This window comes from Amia ocellicauda, chromosome 3 (assembly GCF_036373705.1).
Source record: "Amia ocellicauda isolate fAmiCal2 chromosome 3, fAmiCal2.hap1, whole genome shotgun sequence".
NCBI lineage: Eukaryota > Metazoa > Chordata > Actinopteri > Amiiformes > Amiidae > Amia > Amia ocellicauda.
Window position 1 is genome coordinate 25,738,419 of NC_089852.1, and position 23,612 is coordinate 25,762,030.

At 45.5% G+C, this 23,612-nt stretch overlaps 1 protein-coding gene across 1 annotated transcript in view; it reads left to right on the forward strand.

Moving 5' to 3' along the window:
* The window catches only part of myo1d (myosin 1D), a 68,604-nt gene that overhangs the window by 17,808 nt on the left and 27,184 nt on the right, over positions 1-23,612 (forward strand). Inside the window, exons 7-16 of the mRNA XM_066698685.1 lie at positions 976-1,092; positions 1,826-2,029; positions 2,412-2,557; positions 2,797-2,911; positions 3,207-3,377; positions 12,133-12,203; positions 12,744-12,818; positions 13,849-13,981; positions 14,371-14,537; positions 15,941-16,148. Coding sequence (XP_066554782.1) covers positions 976-1,092; positions 1,826-2,029; positions 2,412-2,557; positions 2,797-2,911; positions 3,207-3,377; positions 12,133-12,203; positions 12,744-12,818; positions 13,849-13,981; positions 14,371-14,537; positions 15,941-16,148 — 1,407 coding nt within the window. The remainder of the gene's footprint in view (positions 1-975; positions 1,093-1,825; positions 2,030-2,411; positions 2,558-2,796; positions 2,912-3,206; positions 3,378-12,132; positions 12,204-12,743; positions 12,819-13,848; positions 13,982-14,370; positions 14,538-15,940; positions 16,149-23,612) is intronic.

A 23,612-nucleotide genomic window follows, 5' to 3' on the forward strand; every position in this document is an offset into this window, starting at 1 on the left:
CACTTTAAGGAGGTGCTGCATAACAGGGTGATCTGTGGTTGAAATCGTCTTATGGTTACACCTCAGTTTTTACCATATTGTTTTGACTGATTTAGCTCCATTTCTGTAACTTTTTTTTTTTTTTCTGTTCAATATTTTTCAAACAAAGTTGTTTTTAGAGAGCAACATGTGATGCATAAATCAAATCTAGCATAATTTGTTTTCAAAGCTTGTGACATTTTCACTGTATAAATGACTTAAATGACGATCATTTTAAAAGTACATTTCAAAACATTTTGCTTCTCAGATTAGATTTTGCACGTCAGTATGAAAACTAAAAAAATCCATCCCTGTTAAATTGTATATTGAGACAGATCTTGTTTGTGTGCTGTTCTTGCATCTGATTAAAACTAATGACCGTGGAGTCTAGAGTGTGTTTCTCTAGGTACTGTAGGTCAAAAAACTTTTCATGAGGAGTATTTATGTAATGTGATGGGTAGCATGGAACAATAAGTGGTTAGCTACTGACTTTACACCTCGCTGCAATTTTTAATGAGTAGGCAAAGAAATAAAAAATAAAGAGGAAAAGATCAAAACGCACAGTGATGTCATGGGACAGACCGACATTCCTGGATTAAACCACAGGCACTTGGACTGGCTCTTATTTACACCCCATGCAAATTAACTCTTCATTATTTCGGCAATGGAAAGAATTCTCAGTGGCGTTGTTCCCGCAGCACTAGACTTGCAATGTTTAAACACACAGACCAGACAGACGATGCAACCGTGACACAACACCAAGCAGAAAAGTGAAATGTCCAGCTAGTCCTCGCATGTCACATGGGGCTTGACATAGACACTAGTGCCTAAGGCTGACTTCTATACAGTGTTTGTGAGAAAACAATGCCTACTGGCCAGCAAAGCTTCTGTTTGAGTTCCCCTGTAGAAGTTCCTCCCTCGCTGCTTACCAGGTTGCCTCTCCCTGTCTCCCCACAGTCATCCATCAATGATAGCGCTGACTTCAAGGCTGTGGCCGATGCCATGAAGGTGATCGGCTTCACCTCCGAGGAGCTCCAAACTGTCTACAAGATCCTGGCCACCATTCTACACCTGGTCAGTACCGTTCCCTCTCCGCCTGGTCCCCCACTCTCCTGTCTGCCTGTCAGTCTCGGGGTCTTGTCAGTCTCGTCCTTCTTCCCGGCTGTTTCATCCCCCTGGTCTGCATCCCTTTTAATAACCGCTGCTGTGTCTCGCGTCCTTTCGAGTGTGACATCTAACAGCTGTCTTCCATCACTGTCTGTCTGCGTCGATGTGTTTTTCTTAGTTTTTTTTTTTGTCTATTCAGTGTTGTGTTCCCTCTAAACAGCCACACACATCGCGTTTTGACCCCCCACCCGAGATCTCCTTTCTTTGAACGTTAACTCAGTGTTATTATTTTTTATTTTGAGGTTTTATTGAGCTTTTAAAGATATCAGGGAAGAGAATAATTGCAGGAAAGTATTTGAATCTGCTGTGTACCAAGCCAGCAGCCATGGTGAAAAACGAACAGATGAAAGAGAGTCGTCCCCCATCTTAACACAATTAAAAATAATGACCCATGTTCTCATATTCATGCCCTAAGCACGTGTTAATTATTAACGCTCGTTTGTGTAATGTGTCGATTAATGTGGAAAAAGAATTAATGAAATGAAACTCACACCCATGCAGAACATGATTGTTGTGTCGGCTGAAAGAAAAATGCCCCCCGTTCATCTGTTCGCTGCTGTAGCTCGAGATGCTTGTTACCATTTTAACGTTTAGTTTCTCTCCACTCCTTCCGTCCGGCGTCTCCTGGTCTCGCTCTCAGGGCAACATGAAGTTCGGCAGCGACGGGGACGTGACGCTGATCGAGAACAGCAAGCTTGTGTCTGTGCTGGGCGACCTGCTGGCCACCAAGCAGGAGAACGTGGAGAAGGCCCTGCTCTACCGCACTGTGGCCACCGGCCGTGACATCATCGACAAACAGCACACTGCACAAGAGGCCAGCTACGGCCGCGACGCCTTGGCCAAGGTAGCCACTGAGGGCCCACACTAACTGTCATTCTGCATGCTGTGCCCCTTACAACCGTTTTTGCATTCTTCTATCTGAGTCGTACACTATATGCAGGCATGGTTGAATCTGACCTGTTCGCTACACTATTGACAGTTAAAATCCACAGGTTTCCCAGGTGTGCTGCTTGGGATTCTGATCAAATTCAGAATCTGATCAGAGTCTTACTTCTTAAATTGTATGTATTTATTTATTTATATATTTTACTAGCACTTATACACATTCTACTGATCAACTTCAGTGTTTATTATGCAGTATTGTTTTAGTTTAATCTGTCTTGTCTAACTGTGTAGATATAACCCCCAGAAAACGAAAACAATTCTGATGATTTGTTCTTCTGAAGGCCATTTACGAGCGTCTCTTCTGCTGGATTGTGGGAAGGATCAACGATGTCATTGAGGTGAAGAATTACGACGCCAAAGTTCACGGCAAGAACACGGTGATCGGTGTGCTGGATATCTACGGGTTTGAGATCTTCGAGAACAACAGGTGAGGGGTTGAGGTTTTTTGGTACTCCAGTGTACAGAATACACTTCACGTACGCCACTCTGTAACAGGACACTATATGATTACAACAGGGAACCGTATGGAGCTGGTGGAGAACGTGTTCTCCTTGTTCATTTAGTATAATCCCATTTGAGGTGAATCTGTGGCTCGATTTGTGAAATCCAAATAAAGAAAAATAATTGATTGAAGTAGTAGTAAAGATACTCCCTCTCTCCCCACAGCTTCGAACAGTTCTGCATCAATTACTGTAATGAGAAGCTGCAGCAGCTCTTCATCCAGTTGGTGCTCAGGCAGGAGCAGGAGGAGTACCAGCGAGAGGGTATCCCCTGGCAGCATGTGAGCGCCACGCCGTGCCCTGTCTCAGTCCGACTCCCCACTGCACACACTGATACCTGAGGGATCAGACACACCTCTCCGCACTCTAACCCCAGAGAGACCGGCTCACCTTTCCACATACTGACCACAGATAGACACACACTCCTTTTTTGAAGCTTAACTCTATACTGGAGCCCCACCAGACTCACAACCTAACCCATAGGGACTGGGATGTCCTGTCCTGCCAGTGGTCACAAGGAGACGGGCGTGAGGCCATGGGTCTTGCCAGGCTCTGACCCTCTCGTCCCTCTTCCAGATCGATTACTTCAACAACCAGATAATTGTGGACCTGGTAGAGCAGCAGCACAAGGGCATCTTCTCCGTGCTGGACGAGGCCTGCATGAACGTGGGCAAGGTGACCGACGAGATGTTCCTGCAGGCACTCAACGGCAAGCTGGCCAAACATGCCCACTTCACCAGCCGCAAGGTGAGGACTACCTCCTGTCCCTGCCTTAAAGTGGTCGAACTGCAAGGAAAACAAATGCCAACACATGCCAAAAGTGAATCAGAGTCTCTGGGGGAAATAACTCCCTTCCGTGACCATTCGGCTCCTTCGCAGTTTTTCAGTTGACCTGCAGGTAGTTGAATCTGAACTGCCAAGATGTTACTTTAGCACCACATACCTATCCATGCAAATTCGCCCCCATGAATGCTTTTGCAATATGTGATCGTATTTCTGTCATGTTGGCGATGAGGAGGATTGGTCTGTAGTCCATTGCACTGAAGGGACAGTAATGCTGAAGCCATGGTGACACAGTTTTGTGCACAAGCTTGTGGCGAACTCCCGCGCACCGCTCAGTGTAATGTAAACGGCTTGTTCTGCATAGGCATTTTGCAGACCATATTCCAGCAGCTGCAGGATCTGTCAGCGCCCACATGGGGGCACCACGTGTCAGTGAAATCCCGCTCTTCTGCTTAGGGCGTTGATGTCACTGGCAGCCAATGGGAGTGTTCATACTAGTCATGTCATTGTGCTTGACAGGCAGACGAGTTACACATCACAGACCTAGTTTTAACTTCAATCAGGACGCCCCATATTCAGATTGGTTGTTACACAAACATGACGCAGAGTTTCATCTGAACCTGCTCTCCGGGCTCTGTATTATTTATTCTGTTCTCTGACACCATTCCAAAAAAAGTGCGGGGGACAAACGAAAAAAAAATCAATGGGGTCAATATGTGAGGAGACAACACTCCCTAATTCCACCTGCCAAATGCACTTCAGCTGAATATTGCAGTGATACAGTGATGCAGTGTCTCTGTATCGTACTTGTGTATGAATAGTTTTATCAGATGAGCACATGGTGGGAACACTGACACTGCAGTATATGAAGCGTTCACCTGAGTCTGGTAATTAATTGGTGCGTTTACTTTGTGTCAGATCTCTGCGATGCCTCCTGTCGAGCTATGTTAATAATCTTCCTCACAGCCATGGTTTTCATTAACAGCCCTACTGTAATAGACCCTTATTCTGTTTCGCCACCACATATATAGAGGTGTTTCAATATTACGCTTATTGCTTCACATCTAGCCAGAGTCTCAGTTGTCGTTTTCCTTTGTTTATTATGACATTATCAATGTTTTAAACAAGAATGATTTACAATATCCAAAATAATCCATACATTATATACATCTAATTCTGGAGGGCAAAACAATATCTTATCCCCAATGCAGTTTTGGTAAATACACAGAACAGCTACAGTTAATATTTGATTGAGCCCATCTCTAGCAAAGAAACTTAATTTTCTATATAGGGTGTGAAGCTATCAGAGGAACAGAGGATCAGCTAATTCACAAATCACGGTGTGTGTACTGAATTATATCGGGGTGCCTTTCCAAAAATTACAGGTATTTGGATTGTTCGGCCTGACTTTTATATAGGATCATAAATCCTCAGTGGAAAACTCCGTCATGATCCACAGGGGGCATCTCCATGTCACCCCAGCTGTCAATTTTAATACAAAGATGTATCACTTTCATATAATTCATACGGGGTTTATACTGTGCTGCATCTGCTGTCCAATTATGTGCCATTGAAAGATATCCGTAATCTCCATCCCATTTTGTCCGAGCTCTGGGCTGTTGAATTGAAATAACAACTGACTTCATTAGCATCCATTAACATGCTCTTCGGTCTTCAGTTGCTGTTTGAAGAGGCCTATTAAGCCCAAGGAATTGAGAGTCTCCCAAACCCGTGGTGCAGATGACTGCTTGGTGGGATAACACGCACATAAAATGAATTATTATTAAATATATTATTATGTGTGAATTATTATAGCAAGCACGTGAATGTTTAGCGTATGTTTACGGAGCGAGTTTACATGTCAGTGAAATGCTCTGTATGTGTGATGTGTATCTGTTCGTATGGTAAACTAGTGCATTAAATATGAATACGTACGATTTCGGTAAAGACAGGCGAACAGAGAAGGATTTTCCTAGCTTCTGGAGCATGTAGTGCTAATCAGGTTTTCCTGCAGGCTGTCTTGACTGATGTGTGATCGGGGCTGTTTGTTCAGATCAGGATTTCAGAGGCAGCCGGGGTGCCACTCTGCCTTATACTCTGTCAGACTGTCAGCTCCACTCACCTGTCTCTCTCTCTCTCTCTCTCTCTCCCCCCCCCTCCCTACCCCCTTCTTCTAGCCCTGATGTTATTCCTCTCCCCCTAGAGGAGAACATCAGTCTTTTCTTCTTTTTTATTTTTATTTTCTCCTGTTATTTCACTAACATTTCCTTTGGTCTGCACTCCCACTGTTCATTCTCTCTGTCATCATGAATTTGGGAGCCGGCACAGATCACGGTTGGGGAAGGCCTTTGCGAAAGCCGATTTCTGTGAAAGTAAAGCGTGTCAGTTTTAAATAAAATAAATAAATACATTGAGTGGGTGGAATGGAAGTTTTAGGAAAGCTGCCACTTGCAGGGTTTGTTAACTTTTGAGCTCAAACTGAAAACCAACAGACAGTTGTTCAACAGCTCTGTGAGCTGTTGCAATTAAATGTGTTATTGCACATTGTAAGTATTTTTTTGGTTTACATTCTGGGTTGCCCATTTCTTAATATAGTTTTTTATTTCCAACCAGTAAAGAAATGCTAATTGGTCTGGAGTACAAGACCCTGTCTGTGCTGTAAGCAGAGGCCTGTTCGGGTTAAGCCCTGGGGAATATGAAGCTTTGGTGGATTTATGCTATTAATTGACCCCCCCCCCCCACCACCCCAGGCTTGGATTGTCAGAAAATACTGTGGAGAAAACTCACAGCAGGATACCACACAGCAGAAATAGTCTAATCTGACGTTCCTGCAGTCTGTTTTGATGTTTTATCATGAGAGATATCTTTGATAACAGAGTGTTGCAGGAGAAACACAGCTAGTGGGAACCCACTGCTATAACATCTATTATAGTGAGAAATACGACCACTTAACGCTCTAGCCTCCGAAAAGTGAAAAATCGATCCCCCTGAAATATATAAACTTGGCTTCTTGTAAAGTTAAATCTCACTGCCAGGTCAAGCCTGTTGGCTGTAGTGCTATGTTGGTTTTAGCAATTGCTGCGGCCCCTGTAAAAGTTTTAGTCTGCATGATTGTTCAGTTAACGGAGGCTGGGGTTTGTTCACCTGATCCTGTACTGAATCCAGATGGTCACTAAAAGACTTAAGTCAGGGCTCTTTCGTGCTGTGCTTTCTGATCTTGAAAGTGAGATTCATTCCGATTTACAAAATAATAATAATAATAATAAAACAAAGCTTTTGAGACCTCGGCAAACACAGTCCCGGATCTCCTGTCCTCACACTGTTGGTTTAAGCTTGGCGATCGTTATAGCAGTCTGACTCATGTTGGGAAATGTGCTCGGTGCTGGGTGCTATGGATATGCAGAAGCGGTGTGGTTTATTTATTAACCGATTACTGGCAGGGCTTCATTCGTCTCTCTGTCAAGATCAGTTAACAGAGCGCTGTAGGGGGATTTGATCAAAGATCTGAATCCTCGGCAAACTGCGATTCGCAGGCTGCGATAATCTACCTTGACACTCAAAACTCCAATTCTGCTGCTTAAACAACTTCTTTAAGAGACTTTGATCTCTCCAGATGTCTTGCGCTTGCACTGCGAGCTTTAATTATTTGCTGACATGGAATTTCAAAACGAATCACTTGTCACGTCTGATTTTTTTTTTAGTCTGAGCCAGAGCCGGTCTGAGCTGGAGTCTAACCCAGCAGACACTGGGAACAGGGCAGGGTACAGCCTGGATGGGATGCCAGTCCATCTCAGAGTTACACACACACACACACATCATGTACACACCACCACACTTGCACAAATACAGGGAAATTTCCAGCACCCAATCAACCTAGGCAGCATGTCATGGAGGAAACCGGAGCGGTGTGTGTATATAGGGATCAACACAAAATACTAAATGTGTGTATGTGTGTGTGTGTGTGTGTATATACACTCACCTAAAGGATTATTAAGAGCACCTGTTCAATTTCTCATTAATGCAATTATCTAACCAACCAATCACATGGCAGTTGCTTCAATGCATTTAGGGGTGTGGTCCTGGTCAAGACAATCTCCTGAACTCCAAACTGAATGTCTGAATGGGAAAGAAAGGTGATTTAAGCAATTTTGAGCGTGGCATGGTTGTTGGTGCCAGACGGGCCGGTCTGAGTATTTCACAATCTGCTCAGTTACTGGGATTTTCACGCACAACCATTTCTAGGGTTTACAAAGAATGGTGTGAAAAGGGAAAAACATCCTGTACGCGGCAGTCCTGTGGGCGAAAATGCCTTGTTGATGCTAGAGGTCAGAGGAGAATGGGCCGACTGATTCAAGCTGATAGAAGAGCAACTTTGACTGAAATAACCACTCGTTACAACCGAGGTATGCAGCAAAGCATTTGTGAAGCCACAACACGTACAACCTTGAGGCGGATGGGCTACAACAGCAGAAGACCCCACCGGGTACCACTCATCTCCACTACAAATAGGAAAAAGAGGCTACAATTTGCACAAGCTCACCAAAACTGGACAGTTGAAGACTGGAAAAATGTTGCCTGGTCTGATGAGTCTCGATTTCTGTTGAGACATTCAGATGGTAGAGTCAGAATTTGGCGTAAACAGAATGAGAACATGGATCCATCATGCCTTGTTACCACTGTGCAGGCTGGTGGTGGTGGTGTAATGGTGTGGGGGATGTTTTCTTGGCACACTTTAGGCCCCTTAGTGCCAATTGGGCATCGTTTAAATGCCACGGCCTACCTGAGCATTGTTTCTGACCATGTCCATCCCTTTATGACCACCATGTACCCATCCTCTGATGGCTACTTCCAGCAGGATAATGCACCATGTCACAAAGGTCGAATCATTTCAAATTGTTTTCTTGAACATGACAATGAGTTCACTGTACTAAACTGGCCCCCACAGTCACCAGATGTCAACCCAATAGAGCATCTTTGGGATGTGGTGGAACGGGAGCTTCGTGCCCTGGATGTGCATCCCACAAATCTCCATCAACTGCAAGATGCTATCCTATCAATATGGGCCAACATTTCTAAAGAATGCTTTCAGCACCTTGTTGAATCAATGCCACGTAGAATTAAGGCAGTTCTGAAGGCGAAAGGGGGTCAAACACAGTATTAGTATGGTGTTCCTAATAATCCTTTAGGTGAGTGTGTATGTATGTGTGTATATATATATATATATATATATATATATATATATATATATATATATATATATAATATATATATATATATAATATATAAAAACTGCATTGATGCTTCTGGCTCTTTGTTTTAAAGAAAATTTGAGTAAATCCTGTGCAGAAGAAGGTTGAGTCCTGCTGGGAAACACTGATGCATAAAACAGTATTGATTGGAATACGGCTCCACGTTTCTGCCTGGGATCTCTCTTCCCTTGACTCTCACCTGCAGCGTTCCCCTTCAAGCCTCTGCCCCTTCTCTTGATTAGTCCTTCAGTCAGCCGTGTAAAACTTCAGCATTGGGAGGTGACTGTGTTGCCCGTGGAGGCTCGCATGGAAGCGGGAGAGGTGGGCATAGCGTTGCTCTGTTGTCCAGTTAGTTTTGTGTCCTAGCACAGCCTGGCTAGGCTGACCTGATGTAATCACTTCAGAGAGAGCTACAGGGATGCCAGCGGCAATGCAATACAATACAATCACAATGCATATTTACACTTTACTGGACAAAGGACCCCCTTAGTCTGCGGTTGCCAGGACCACCTGAGCTCTCCGCTGCTTAACAGATCAGATTTATTTTAGTCATTCATCAAATGTGTATAAATTGTTACCGGTTTAAAAGACACAAGCAGCCAGCAGCGATTCAGAGACACAGTTATAACGGTGGTGTCACTCAGATGAGATGCTTGATTTACATAATGTCTAATTCCCAGCAGTTGCCTGCAGGCGGGGATTGTTTGCTAACTAAGTTATGAATCTTTATGAGGAAATATCCCTGCTTACATTCATACATGTATATTAAATAGGCTCAGAGCCTTGTGTGTGGACAGGTTGTGAGCTGTATGTTTCTGTCTTTACAGGTTTCTTTTGGTCTGTGAACTGTTCAATAATTTGATATGCGAATGTGTCTCTGTGTTTGCATGCATTTCTGTATATTGTTGTGCGTTTGTGCAGGTGGATGAGTGTGTGTGTGTCAATACAGCACACTTCTCTGACAACTGCTTCACTGCCTCATCATCTCACTGTGTTTCCTGGGGGAATGGGGGTGGAGTTGGCGGCTAGTGGGGGGGGGTGTTGGGGGGCAGGCTGCCTCTTTGTGCTGATCTGATTTGAACAGCATGTGTCCTATTTTAGGTTTATTTTCTTTAATTTGATTCCTGGTTTGAACTTGTACGTCTGCCAGGGAGGGGCTTTGTCAGACATCTAGCTCTGAATCAAAGTAATTGAGACCCTCCATAACCCGCACCCCCCCACACACACACACACACACACACACACACACTCAACACCAGGTGGATTCCTGTATTTCTTCCTCCCCCCTTTCCGATGCATTGGAAGAAGACGCCTCCTCCGCGGGAGACACGTGCTACCTGAGTCTGCATGGCATCAAAACAGGCCTGGTGTCGGCTGGATCCAGCTGTGAGAGACACTGAGTACAGGGCCTGAGTTCATGCAGGCATTGGGAAGGCAGTTCTCTGAACCAGATAAGGCCAATCAATTCCTATCCTTAGGCCTGGTTTACGTGGAGCGCTGCGGTTTATTCCACAGCGACAACACGCCAATGCACTCACTATCAGTGTCCGTCTTTAGGGCAATGTAAAACTTTGCACACAATCCTGTACACACCCATGTGTTGTTCTGCGTGTGCATACATATATACATTCATCTGCGTATAGTTATAATAGATATACCTCTATAAATAGTTAATGCAGCAGCAATGTTGAATTGGAGTTCAGCTTATGCAGAAGGGCTCAGTGACAAAGGGCAATTGGTGAGGAGTAAATACATTAACAACCATGAAGTTGCTCTTGACCCCAGTCATCTATGCTGCCCGCTTTGGGGATATTGTCATTAACAGTGGCATAATCACAGAGAGTAGCCATCCCCTCCCCCCAGTCATCTCATCACAATTGTCTCCATTAAGCCAAGGACAAAAGGAGAGCTCATCAGATTCCCCCGCCCCCGGCTGGCAGGAATGTGGCCCAGTGATAGATTGCGTCTCGGGCCGCTGGTTAGGACGGGGACCCAGCTGGGCAGACGGGCCTTGTTTCGGCAAAGACCTCTCGAGGTCTCTCACTTGTCGCCTCCTGGGAAAATGGTTAAATTGCTTTGGTGCCAGTGCATAATTGGTTCAGTGAACTAATTTAGGGTTCAGGTGGAGTGGAGATCGGCAGGGCTATGGCCTTCGAGGATCCTGCCGCAGAGCATCAGCTTTTCACAAGAAATCGCTCCCATTGACTACAGCAGTCAAAAACATCCAGGTCTTTTGCAGTGAACCATCTCAATTAGGCTGTGTAGCTCAGCAAAGAATGGGGGGGGAGTCTTTTTAGTGTGGCTTGAAACAGGCCACCTTGTAATGGGATACTTTGGCAAAGAGGGCAAAGTACCTGTGCAAGAAATATCTTCATAACCGTAAACACTGAAGAGGCAGCGATCGCTTCTCTGAACAAGGTGGTTGGTAACGGATCAGCAAAATAAAATGTAGACTTTCCACCTGCCTGTAATCTGTATTTTCTTGCCATCGTCTCCTGTGCGTACTTGCCCCTGCACTGCCTTTCAAAATAATGAGTGGCTGTCTCTCTGTGTGAATCCAGTGTTATATTTTATGAATGGCAGACTTCTTATATAACTGGGAAGAAACGCCACTCAGTCGCTTTATTCCATAGAGGAGCTCCGCAGGCCAGTTTATATCCGCTGACACACATGGACGCATGCCGATATGAACACGGCACGCTGCTCACGCAGATACACAGACACGCAGATGCACACCGCACCATACCTGAATACATACAACATAGGAGTGTGTAGAAAAATGTGTGTAGGTCTTAAGCAGTGATTGTGAAATCACATTTTTTTTGGTATTTTTTCAGTATGGGTGAACAATCAGTATTCTGTATTATATTGTGGTGTTCTTGCGTGTTTGTTTTGTTGTTTTTCTGTGACAGCGGTGAAGTTAAATTAAGTAAAGATCTTACAGTCACACACAGCTTTCTGGACAAACTGTTAAATTGTGCACCAGACTTTAGCTCTGTTTAGGCATTGACTGACCACAGCCCACAGCAACAGCTGAAGAAACTAAAATGGCACAAACCCAGCCAGTGGACATCACCGTTGAAAAGGAATATTCCAGGTCAGACCTGAACCACAGTCTGAATGCAGTCAGGAACCTGAAGTCAACCTGTAGTCGACTATGGTAACAAGTATTGGGTCATATTGACGAATTCAATAGTCGACAACACCCCAAATGTAATGACTTGCATCAGTCCCATTACCCTCACTTGTTCGTCCAGTAAAGGGTCATGGTGAGCCAGAGTCAGAGCCTAATCCATATTAACAAACCAATTCCCATAATTAACATCAGGGTTAGTGTTGGCTTACATATTCCCCAAAACGGAAGCCTCTCGTCTCGCTCGACATTCATACTGAGCTACATCAACAAGCATCCACCTACTTCTGTCGTCCAGTCCGCTAACCCTGTGCTCTCCACTGCTCTCTTTTCCCAGCTTCTTCCCACTGACAAGAGCCTGGAGTTCAACCGTGATTTCCGTATTCAACACTACGCCGGCACTGTGGTGTAAGTCCTCAACCTCAGCAAAAGCACTGCAGCTTAATATAGCCCCTTATTTAGTTTTTCTTCACATAGTTAATCGCACAACAAAGTAGAGGTAGGCACATTTTTCTCCATTCATTGCATTTCAGGAGCCTGGAACCTCAACCGATTTACTGTTGAGAATTAAATTTATTGTACAATGAAGGGATTGGCTGTGCTGAAGATCCCCACTAGTCAAGTTTATTGAATGGATTGTCTGTTTTGTGACAATCCCTGTCCTGTTATAGTCCTCCTTTCCTTCATGTCTTGATGAAATGTAGAGTGTGTTCTGTCAGTGAAGTTCTTTGGCTTTAGAATTCCCCTATGAATCCAGAAAGATGCATCACAAAGCCTAGCTCATAGAATTAGCGTGATGTTGTGTAATCGGTAGGGCTTTGGTTTACAATGGATCTTGTCATTTATTTCAGTCACTCTCTCAGTTCTGTTCAGAGAAGAAGCCAGACCATGTGAAATTTGCTCTGATGTGTGTGTTTGTGTTTGTGTGTGTTTTTGTTTTCTGCATAGGTACTCTGTGTTGGGGTTCATTGACAAGAATAAGGACACACTGTTCCAGGACTTCAAACGCCTTCTCTACAATAGGTAGGGATGAGGAATGTGTCCATTATGAAACCTTGATTTATTCTTTCATTACTCACAGTCTGTCCAGCTGATTCAAACATTGTATCATCTTTTTTGTTGGTGGTAATGACTAAATCTCTTTAACATCTCCCACCCAATCACCATTCACAACCTGATGATTCAGGATTTCAATGGCAGGCCTCCAAGAATTATTTAATTAGACCCACAAACCCAAGTCTAAATTGCATATACCTGAACAAATGCTACACTCTCACTGGCATAGATGCACAGCCAAAATCTCTTCTCTGCTAAAGAAGTTTCACTGTTGCTCTCTATATACACACACATACACACACGCACCTTTCAAGAGAAGACTGATTTTTTTTTTTTTTTTTTTTTTTCCTTTCTTAATCTTTAGGTAAGCACAACCTGCCTAGTGTTGATTGAAAGCTACTTTTCTCTCTGGAAAGATATTAATGTGCCACAGAAAAACAATCAAACCCCATTTGCAGCCGTTGTGTTTGAGTCCTGTAACATTAGCAGCTGTGTAATGCTTGTCAATTATTAGTGGAGCAAAATTAATATCCCAGTGTGGAGAAAAATAAGCCTTTTGTAAGCCGTTAAAGAGCATTTGGGAATGTGCTTTACTTAAATGACATTTAAAGTAATTTAGTTTGCAGTTTGTCATACTTGGAGGGGGTACAGTCATTTGTGTGAAGAACACAAAGTAAGTTATCTCTTACTCCATCTCTGTCTCATCTCTCTCTCCTTCCCTCAAATTGTCTCTCCACCTCTCACCTTCTCTCTCTCTCTCCCACATCTATCTGATTCCCTCCTCCTATCCCTTTCTATCCATGTTGCACTCTCAAATACTTCCTCTGTCTCATTTCTGTGGCTCTCATTCTTTCTCTGTCTCTCTTTCTAACTCTGCATCTCTCTCCCTCTCATGTGTTCATCATTTCTCTGTCTGTCTCATTCAATATTTGTCATCTTTCTCTCCCTCTCCCTTTACTTCTCTCTCCATTTCTGTCTGCCTCTGACTTGCTCTCAGCTCTAACCCAGTCCTGAAGGCCATGTGGCCAGAGGGGAAGCTCAGCATCACTGAGGTGACCAAACGCCCCCTGACGGCTGCCACGCTCTTCAAGAACTCCATGATCTCATTGGTGGAGAATCTGGCATGCAAGGTGCGATGTCCCATTTCCACTGCTAAAGAGAAAACAGTCACTCCTCAGTTTCTGTGATGGAAACCTGTTTTGTTTTTTTGTTGGTTGTATTATTGTAATGCAGTGGGCAAATGTATGCTTATTGTGAAGGTAAAAGCACTAGAGTAAGAAGGAGAGATTGTCTTACTGTACAGTACAGCACAATTCAAAACAGATTTAACTTTGTGCTACAGCTTTCCCAAAAAAGGCAAAGCAAGAATTTTATGCTGCATTACGTTTGCAAAACTGTAGTCTGTCAGAAATATATGATGTCAGCTTGAACCTGAATTAAACTGCTGATGTTGGGGGGTCACATTCCCCTCTGTGGTGCCACCACTAACATTGTCCTTGTTGTTGCCTCTCTTGTCCAGGAGCCCTATTACGTACGCTGCATCAAACCCAATGACGTGAAGTCCCCGCTGCTTTTCGAGTACGAGCGATGTCGCCACCAGGTGGAGTACCTGGGGCTGCTGGAAAACGTGCGAGTTAGGCGTGCCGGCTACGCCTACAGACAGACATACCCCCGCTTCCTGCAGAGGTACTAACTGCTACCAGTTTATCGCTCTTGACCGCTGCCAACAATCCCATGCCCAGCCACCCACCATCCTGCCCTCTGCTCCCAAAATCATTGTAAGCCTCTTCCTGTTGGGTTTGGCCATCCCAGAATCCGGTCATGTCTGCCTCAGTCCCCTTCACTTAGTGGTAAACACAAAATGGGAGCAGGGGCATCTGGTTTGGCCTGTTGCACCAAACAGGGCCTGCTACCGACACCTGTGTAGAAGGCTGCGCTTTCAGTCAAAAGCGTGGGGGTAAGGACAGCTGGAGGGATTCACGGTCTGTAGCAGTGCACATCTGAGACATGCCAAATGGCTGAGCTCCGTAACCTTTGCTATGCAATCAGAAGAAACTTAGTAGTGTTTTGCCATATTTATGTATATATTTCTTTAGTTTGCACTGTGTTGTTCAGATCGAGGATTGTGTCACTTTGATGCAATTTATTTTTGTAATCATTTCCTCTCTGGTTTTACAAATGAGCGGTTTGAAAATCCAAATGAGGCCAAGTAAGACTCGTCAGAACTATCCCTTGTCCCTGATTGGCGTCTGTCGCCGAACGTCCAACAATGCTTTTGCAAAGCTTTGACATTGATGAAAAAGATTAGAGAAGTTGGATGCATTAGATCAGAGTATAGATGGCTTAATGAGATTCTCTAAAGCATTTGGGTTGCATAAGAAGATCTTTTCCGATAGAAGCACTAGTTGTGTGTTTTTTTTGGTGGTGATTTGCCGGGATGCCGTTGATATAATTGATGCACGTAGCCTGCGAGGGATTTCTATTGTGTTTGAAATAAATCCTCCGTCTTGGCAGGTGAGCTGAAATGACCACATGGTTCAGCAGATCTCATCTCAGCACCCACCGGCTCTATCATACCCCCCCTTCCCCGCCCCAGCTTTTGATCAAACAGTGTGTCCCCATGCGTGGGTCACAGGCTCTCATTCGTAATGATGTCACGATAGACAAAAATCCCAGTCTGCAATCCTTTTCAACTCCCAAAGTATTACTGTCAGTGTTTGGTTTTGCAAAGAAGGATTTACAAACAAGAAACCACAACGCCAGTAGCAACAAAAAATGAAAGACTTTGGCAATTCAGTAAAAGAAAACTGTGACTGCTGTTTGTGCTATTTTGTTTTATGGTTTCCCTCCAAAAGAATATATATATTATACATAGGGCCCACTACCTTCTCCATAAGATTCTTAGTTCAGACCTTTTGTTGACACGCCAACTACTCCCTTGACCACATAGCCCAGCCCCCCTGTCTTTCAACCTCTCACCCCCATCACCTCTGTGCCCATCGCCACTGCTCCACAGTGAGTTTCAGCTGTGTTTATGCCTGATTTGAGGGAGGTGATCCCATTCAGACCCCCCTCTCCCCATCCCCCAGGTACAAGATGATCTCGGAGTTCACATGGCCCAACCACGACCTGCCGTCGGACCGGGAGGCAGTGAAGAAGCTGCTGCAGGGCTGTGGATTCGAGCATGACGTTGCGTATGGCAAGACCAAGGTGTTTGTACGCACGCCACGCACCCTGTTCACTCTGGAGCAGCAGAGGTCCGATATGGTCACACGCATCGTCCTCTTCCTGCAAAAGGTGAGGCAGGGGTCTCCTGGAGCACTGTGCATACACACACACACACACATTCTTTCACACACTAATATACTCTCATGCACGTACATACACTGATGCACACACATTTATACTCCCACACACATACACACACAAACTCATATACACCCACTCACACACACACACCTTTTGTACATGCAGAAACTGACACTCCTATACACCCATACTCTGGCATGTGCAAATACATACATACGCACACTTGTATACACACAAACAAACGTAAACACAGGCTCACAGTCCTTTTAATTGTTCATTACCAAGTTTTTTTATTTTTATCAATAAATGTGTACATTAAAAAAATATATACATTAAATTCAATCTGGGTGCACAAGCTTTCTCTGGCTCATGAAGGACTGTTCAGATGCGCAGTGAGCTGCAGCTGCTGTGGCCTTGCCAATGTTGAACACAGAGCGTGATGCAGTTATCTTTTTTCTGCAGTTCCACCCACATAAAAATCAACAAAAAAGGCACATTTTCAGTGCTAAAGGGGTTTTGACAACACTGCGAGAAACGCTGAATGAAAATCTATAAAAATACACCATGTCCTCAATGCTAGTATTGAAGTATTCATTCAGTTAGTATTACAAAGTTAGATACACCTTGAGTAATGTCAGTAAACAAAACAAATGTATTTTTATGAGAGACCAGGAACAAAATGTAGTATGGTAGCAAACATTTAATTGTTCATCCTATTCCAAAAGTTAAAAAAACATCTCTACAAACTTTTTTTTTTTGTGTAAGCCCAAAGGCGTAATATCAAAAATACTTTTTAGAAAAGAATTAAATGAAAAAGTAGATTTTTGAATTCCGCTTGAATACTGCTGCTGTTGAACGCAGTGTTAAGTCCTGTTCATCCTACTGATACACTAGGGGGATGTTCCTGTTCTTCTTTGATATGAAGCGCTTGATGATGTCGTTGTACCAGGTTGGCTGTTTCTCTAGAAATGCAAGTAGTTCAGACTCAATGGATATGGTGGCCAGGGAGCTGAAATGGCCCACCTCCGCAGCACTCCTCAAGTACGCCTTGATGCGCTTGAGGCCTGTGAAGCTGCTCTCGGCATTGAGGGTAGGCAGTGGCATGGTGGCGATCAGGCAAAACAGGCGCTGCACTTCCTTCAGCACGTCCCCCAGCTGTGTCTGCACGATGACGCAATGTACCTCCCACGGGCTGCACTTCTTAAACTGCTCGTCCCTGAACACGACGGCCAGCTCGTTCTTGAGGCGATCCAGGTCAAAGTGGCGGCCATGGAGCTCAGAGAGGGACTGGAAGGCCTCAGACGGAAACACACCAAATGCAGGGAATCGGGAGGTGTCCGCCAACTCCAGGAAACCCAGAGCCTTCACGTCTGCAAACCTGCCACTGATTTGCTGCACCGCGTCATCCAGGATCTCCTTGTAAAGCCGGGCATAGGTGTCTGCCTCCCTGCCCGGAGAGCCGTCTTCCCGAATGCGCTTGACCTTGGGCTGGGGGCTGCCATTTTCACAGGAGCAGGCGGAGGCTGTGTCGAATATCTCTGTGAAATGCACCTCCTGTTTCAGTTCTTCGATCTTCTGGATTGCAGCTTGGACCTTGGAGGTGCAGTACTTAACATCGCCTGGCTTCTTCTTCAGGGTGCCACACAGGACGTCCGTGAGGCTGAACACGCGGCTGTAGGTCAAGGTGAGGAAGATGAAGTGGAAGTTTCTCAGAGCGTTAAGGTAGCCAGACGCCTGCCGGCGCGTCTCGCAGTCCCAGCCGGGGCCGTCCACAATCTCCTGGTACACATCGCACAGCTTCTCCCTCTCAGCCACCAGGAGCTGCAGGACGCTGCTGCGGCTCTCCCACTGCACTGTGCACATGAAGGGGATTTTCCTCCCCACGATCCTTGCCAGCATTGCATTCTTCTGACCACAGTGGATGAAGAACTCGGGGAAGCCCTTCAGGGTGGCGAAGAAGCACCTGGTTTCTGTGATGCGCTGTGCCCCCTGCTGCAGCACGGCATCCAGGCGGTGCGAGTGGGAGTGGACAAACAGGGCCTGTGGGGCATCCTGCTTCACCAGTGCTGGCAGTCCCCCTAAGTCAGCGGCCATGAGGATGGCGCCATCATACGACTGAGACACCAGCTTGTTTTTGTAATCCTCTGGGTTCAGGACAGAGTCCAACATCTCCTTCAGAGACTCTGGTGTGGGGGAGGTGTTTATGGTCTTGAAACCCAGGAAGCGCTCCTGCGTGGCCCCGTTCTTGTCCACGAAACGCAGAATGAGCGATGCCCGTCTCGGGTCTGACACCTCTGCGGGCTCATCCAGCTGGCAAGCGAGGAAGCGGCTTTCCCGGACCTCCTGCTGGATGTGCAGCATGACCTCGTCAGCCAGGCACTCAGTCAGTTGGTCCTGGATCTCACCAAACTGCGCCGCAAACGTCGCAGAATTGGTCAGCCAATGAGCCCGCAGCTCGTCATTGTGCAAGAAGAAAAAATCCACCAGCTCTCTGTAGCTGCCTTGGCTGGTTCGGTCATCCTGTTCGTGGAATGCCAGCTTCTGGCGAGAGAAGATGACTGAGAGGTCGGTCATTCTCTTCAGCACCTCGCGGTTTTTCCGTACATTTTCGTTGTACTGCAGGACATCGAAGCGGTCAGGCTGGCTGGGCACAGTGTTCAACAGCTCTCCCTCCTTCTCCATGCGCCTCAGGCTCATCTCGCTCTGGATGTGCTCCCGCGAGGAGGAGTGGACACACGCGGCCCTGGACAGGTTCTTCCAGTCGCAGTAGCCCTCGTTTGACCAGGTGCTTTTCTTCTTGGTAAAGAGCAGGCAGGGCCAGCAGTAGATCTTGTTTGTCATAGCACTGCCAGCAATCCACTTGTGGCAATCATACCAGGAGCTCTGGAACTGCCGAACAGTGTTGCCGTCCTTTTGCAGGCCTTTCAGATCGGGGGTGGTTCTGCCTGCCCTAAGGATCTCCCACCTCTCTTCTTTGGGACGGAGAAGGAATCGGTTCTTTCGTAGTTCACAAACAATGTCTGAGGTAGCCTCCATGGCAGCCATTTTCTAACTAGCAAACAATGTGACTCTCTGACTAGCTCGCTCTCTCTCTCTCACTCACTCACTCTCTCTCTCTTCCTGTTTTTCACACTCTCACACAGGCAGCCCCACCCCCTGCCTCACCCCACCCCTTGGTCTCCATGGCAACCTTCTATTCAGTACCCTTGAAGCAGCTGCTCAGTGTCGGATTACGGTTGTGCATTAACCCCCTCACCCCCTGCTGCTCCTCAAAAAAAAAAAAAAAAAAAAGCTTTATTGAATTTCTCAGTGCTTTTTTTTTTCCCAAACCAAACAAGTGACTGTTTTAACATCATTAAGTCATTGGGCTAAACTGAATTTCAGTTTTTCCTTTTCTCCATAGTTCTGTCTGCAAACATGCTGATTTCCTCTCCTGTTGTACCCTGTCTTTCAAAAACCAAACCCACACTTGACTGCAAACACAGGAATCCTAAACATCAAAGAATCTGTGCAATGTAGCATGAGGAGCATGCAGACTGAGAGCCAGATACACAGCTCTCTTCTCAGCCCAGCACTGTGGCTGACATCATCTTTGTCTTCTCTCCCAGACTCCACTGTTTTGGCACAGGGAAATGGGGGGGGGAGGGTGGAGAAGCAGGGTGGGGAGAGGGGGGGAGGAGGTGGCAGAGGGGGTTGGGGGGCTGTTAAAATGTTTTATTGTTCTGACTTTGGAAGCAGAAAGAACCCTTCTCAAACAGCCTGGGAATCACTACTTTCTGCTTGTCTGGCTACTATAAAAGAGCTCCTTCCTTCTTGACCCACTGAGTGCTACTGCTACTGCTACTGGGCATGTTTGTGGGATGACAGAGCAATAAATAAATAAATAAATAATCATGCATCCAACTTCCTCTGGCAATGCTCTCTGCAGGTAGTGTTCATTCAGACACTTCTTGTGAAATTTTCTAAACCACAGACCGTTTTTTCTTTTTCGGAGCTTCAGAGAGCTACTTCTGCAGACTGTTCAAATTAGCTAGTATATCACTGGAACAAACTGATATTCACAAGCATGTGGTGGGCTATTTCAGGACCACACTTGCCTAGTTGGAATTAGCTTTGCACTGAATTGCAGTGATTTTTATGGCTGACAACAAATGACTAAATTTATATTTTATTTATATATGTATTTATTATTTCCTGTTCAGATTTGATGTGAATAAAATTAGTGATTTAATATAAGTACACTGTATGAACTGGTTCTGCCAGTCCATGTCCCCTTCCCTGCTCACTAATCAGGGGTTGAAGTTCCTATTGTGCTCTGGGCTGTGTGGGAGGAAGTGTGCTGGTCAGTTTTGTCTCCATCACAGTGCCGCTCCCTCAGCCAAACTATTGTTTTTGGTTTTCATCTATTGTAGCAATCTGCTCCCAGTCTTGTTGACCAGTCCTTCTGCAACAAAGGCAGCAGGGCTGTTACAATCAGGGTTGTTCTCAGAGTCTGCAGAGAGCCCATTGAATCCTTTACCTAAGAGCTATTAGCCTCCATGCCACTTTGCTGCCTTCGAAGCAAGCCAGCCAGTTCCCTGTGTCCCCCCATCTCCCCCAGGGGCTCTTTACAGTGGGCAGCATTTCTATTTCTTCCAGGAAAATCCCTTTATCAACACCTGTCAGACTCCCCTCGCCCCAGCCAAAAACCACAAGCTGCCAAGGTGCTCGTGACTGGTGCAGTCACACAAAGATAGATAGATCCACCCCCCTCACCACCATCTCCCTACCACCCACCAGCCTGGGTTGTAACATACGCCAACTGCAGGGTTTGCAATGCCCAGCAGGATCCACCCTGTCTTAACTCAGCACTGAATTTGGCTTTGTGGGGTGGGACTGTCACACTGACCTCTTGACTACGGTGCTGTTCTTAAAATGTTTAAAGGGAATTTTCTGTTCTAAACAATGAAAAAAACTAAACACACATGAGTTGTTTTACATGCTGTTTTCTCATGAATTAATCATGGACAAAAGTTTTTGTGGGAAATCTTTACATCCCAGGTCCCAGAAAAGGCAGAGAGGTTTATTCAAAGCTGCTCTGAAATATGACTTCACGCTCACTGCACACTGGCAAGGAAAATGCCACTTTTTATGTCCCACATTATCAAAGCCTTTGTTCATTGCTTCGATTTCAAAGGCAAACAATAAAACCTAAAGTCCAGCATATTGTAATTTCTTACCTTTTTTGTTCCTTTTATATAATCGCCCAATAGTCTGAGCACTCAGTGTCCTGTATTGCTCAAACAAACATATATATTAATATAATCAATACAAACCAGGCCTTTAATGAATACGCTTGACAGGAAATATGTTTCAGCTGCCCTTGTGTTGCAGTAAAAATGAACCAGAAACCAGAGGTAAGCAAAGCACCTTGAGCGTTTTCATATGGGAAGGGGTTAACAACGCTGGCTGCAGGCGAAGGATTAAATCAAACAAAACTCAGAGAGGTGTTGAATAATTTATCCTTACTCCCTTTTAATTAATATTTGATTCCCCCCCACCCCACACACACATCCGCAGGCCTGTCAGTTGCAGTGGTGTGCAGGGGGGGGGATAAGCTTTTTCAGATCGCCCTCCTCCCCTGTCCCCCCACTCATCCCACCACCCCGCCTGTTTTTGAAGTCACTGTCATCACCTTTGTAAATTGTTTGTGAAGGAGAGAGAGAGAGAGAGAGAGAGAGAGAGAGAGAGAGAGAGAGAGAGAGAGAGAGAGAGAGAGAACTACACTACTACTGTGCTTAAAATCTTATTTTTCGGTTTTATTTTTCACTCCGTGATATCAAATATTGACCTTGTAGGGACCAAAACCGGGATTCGACAGGATAGTCAAGCCCCCAGGTGTCTGGATAAGGTTCTCCTCCTGAAAGTAAAAACCGTGAAGCAGAAAGATGGATTGGCAGGAGACACACAGGAGGGAGAGTGAGAGTGGGGGAGGAAGATAGTGGATGTGATGTAATAGAGAGAAGCACTTGAGAAAGATAGTGTGTATGTAGAATGCATTGCTAAACAGGATGCTTTTGGGCCTTATGTGTTATTAAACATTAGATTATCTTGTGGGTATGCAGAGTCCTCTAAGCATGAGTAGATGTTTTTAGTAAATAAATAAATAAATGCATCTGCAGAACATTGCCACTGTGTGACAAACCACCAGAGTAGATCATTGTAATTATCTCGTCTCCCTTCCCCCTATCAGTCAGGTGTCTCCAAACAAAGAGACCGTGTGCGTCAGGTCTGAGAGGCCGCTCACTTTGCACGAAGTCGAAGCAGCCACAAGATACCCCTGTGGCTATAAGCTGCGTGATTAATGTCATGTAATCCTTGACTTTGGTGACTTTGGTTGTATTCAATGGATATTTTGAGCTGATGGTCTGATCCAGTCACATATTAATCTATAGATAGTGAATGTATGTATTTTTAGATTTATCTGTGGGTGTTGGGAAGGTGGGGCTGTGGTGGGGTGGGGGGTGGTCCAGGCAGTGTATGCACTGCAGTGTGTCAGTGGGGCTCAGCCTGCACTGACTCCAGTAAGGAACTGCCAATGTAGCATTTTTCTTCACCATACCGACTGCTCATTCTCCAGGGCAAAGAGTTGTTTACCCCTGAAGAACCGAAAGTTGTAGTTTAGCTCACCTACTGCTGTTGCCGAGGTGCCTGTCAGTGCCTGTCTCTCACCGGGGCATCCTGTCTGTCTGTCTCAGCAAAAGACAAAGCTGTTGTTGGGGTGTGGAACAAACTACCCATTTTGTGAAAGCGAACTCACTGTGTTTCTTCAGAATTGGCTGACTAGAATTCTGGGATTGATGAGGTACAAAATGGCCCAAATGGCTTAGTCATTAACAGCCCATCCTTTGTCCTCATGATATTTCACATACAGAGATGCCCACAGGTAGACTTGACCCAGACAAGTCACCTGTGGTGATAAGCTTTGCCCTTCCCTGTGTGAACCCCAACAGCTCACCCCAGGAGCAGGTCACGACATCTTCTCACGTCAAGGAGGGGGAGAAAGTGAGTCCTGACCATCAGGCGGCTAAGCTGTTGTCTGAGGGTCATGAGGGCTGACAGCACTGGGAGGAGGGGGGGGGGGGGAGTGTGTCAGGTGTTCCCAGGGGTGGAAGGGGGTGTTTTTTCATGCTGGGCCACTGTTTTCTGTACATTACTCACCAGTTTGTGAATCTTTAGACACTTCCAGCTGTCCCACTCTCGGGAATCTCTCTCTACTGTAGCTCAAGTAATAAACCCCATTAATTAATCCGCTACCAGAGTCTGTGAGGTTAAGAGCTCCTCACAAGCTACAGAAAAGTGTGGAAGTCCCGTCTGTTCCCTTGTTTCACTACAGGATTCAGATTCCAACTTTTGTTCCAGCGTGTATCTTAAGAATTCTCACGCGCATGTGGTAGCAGAAAGAGGTTCCAC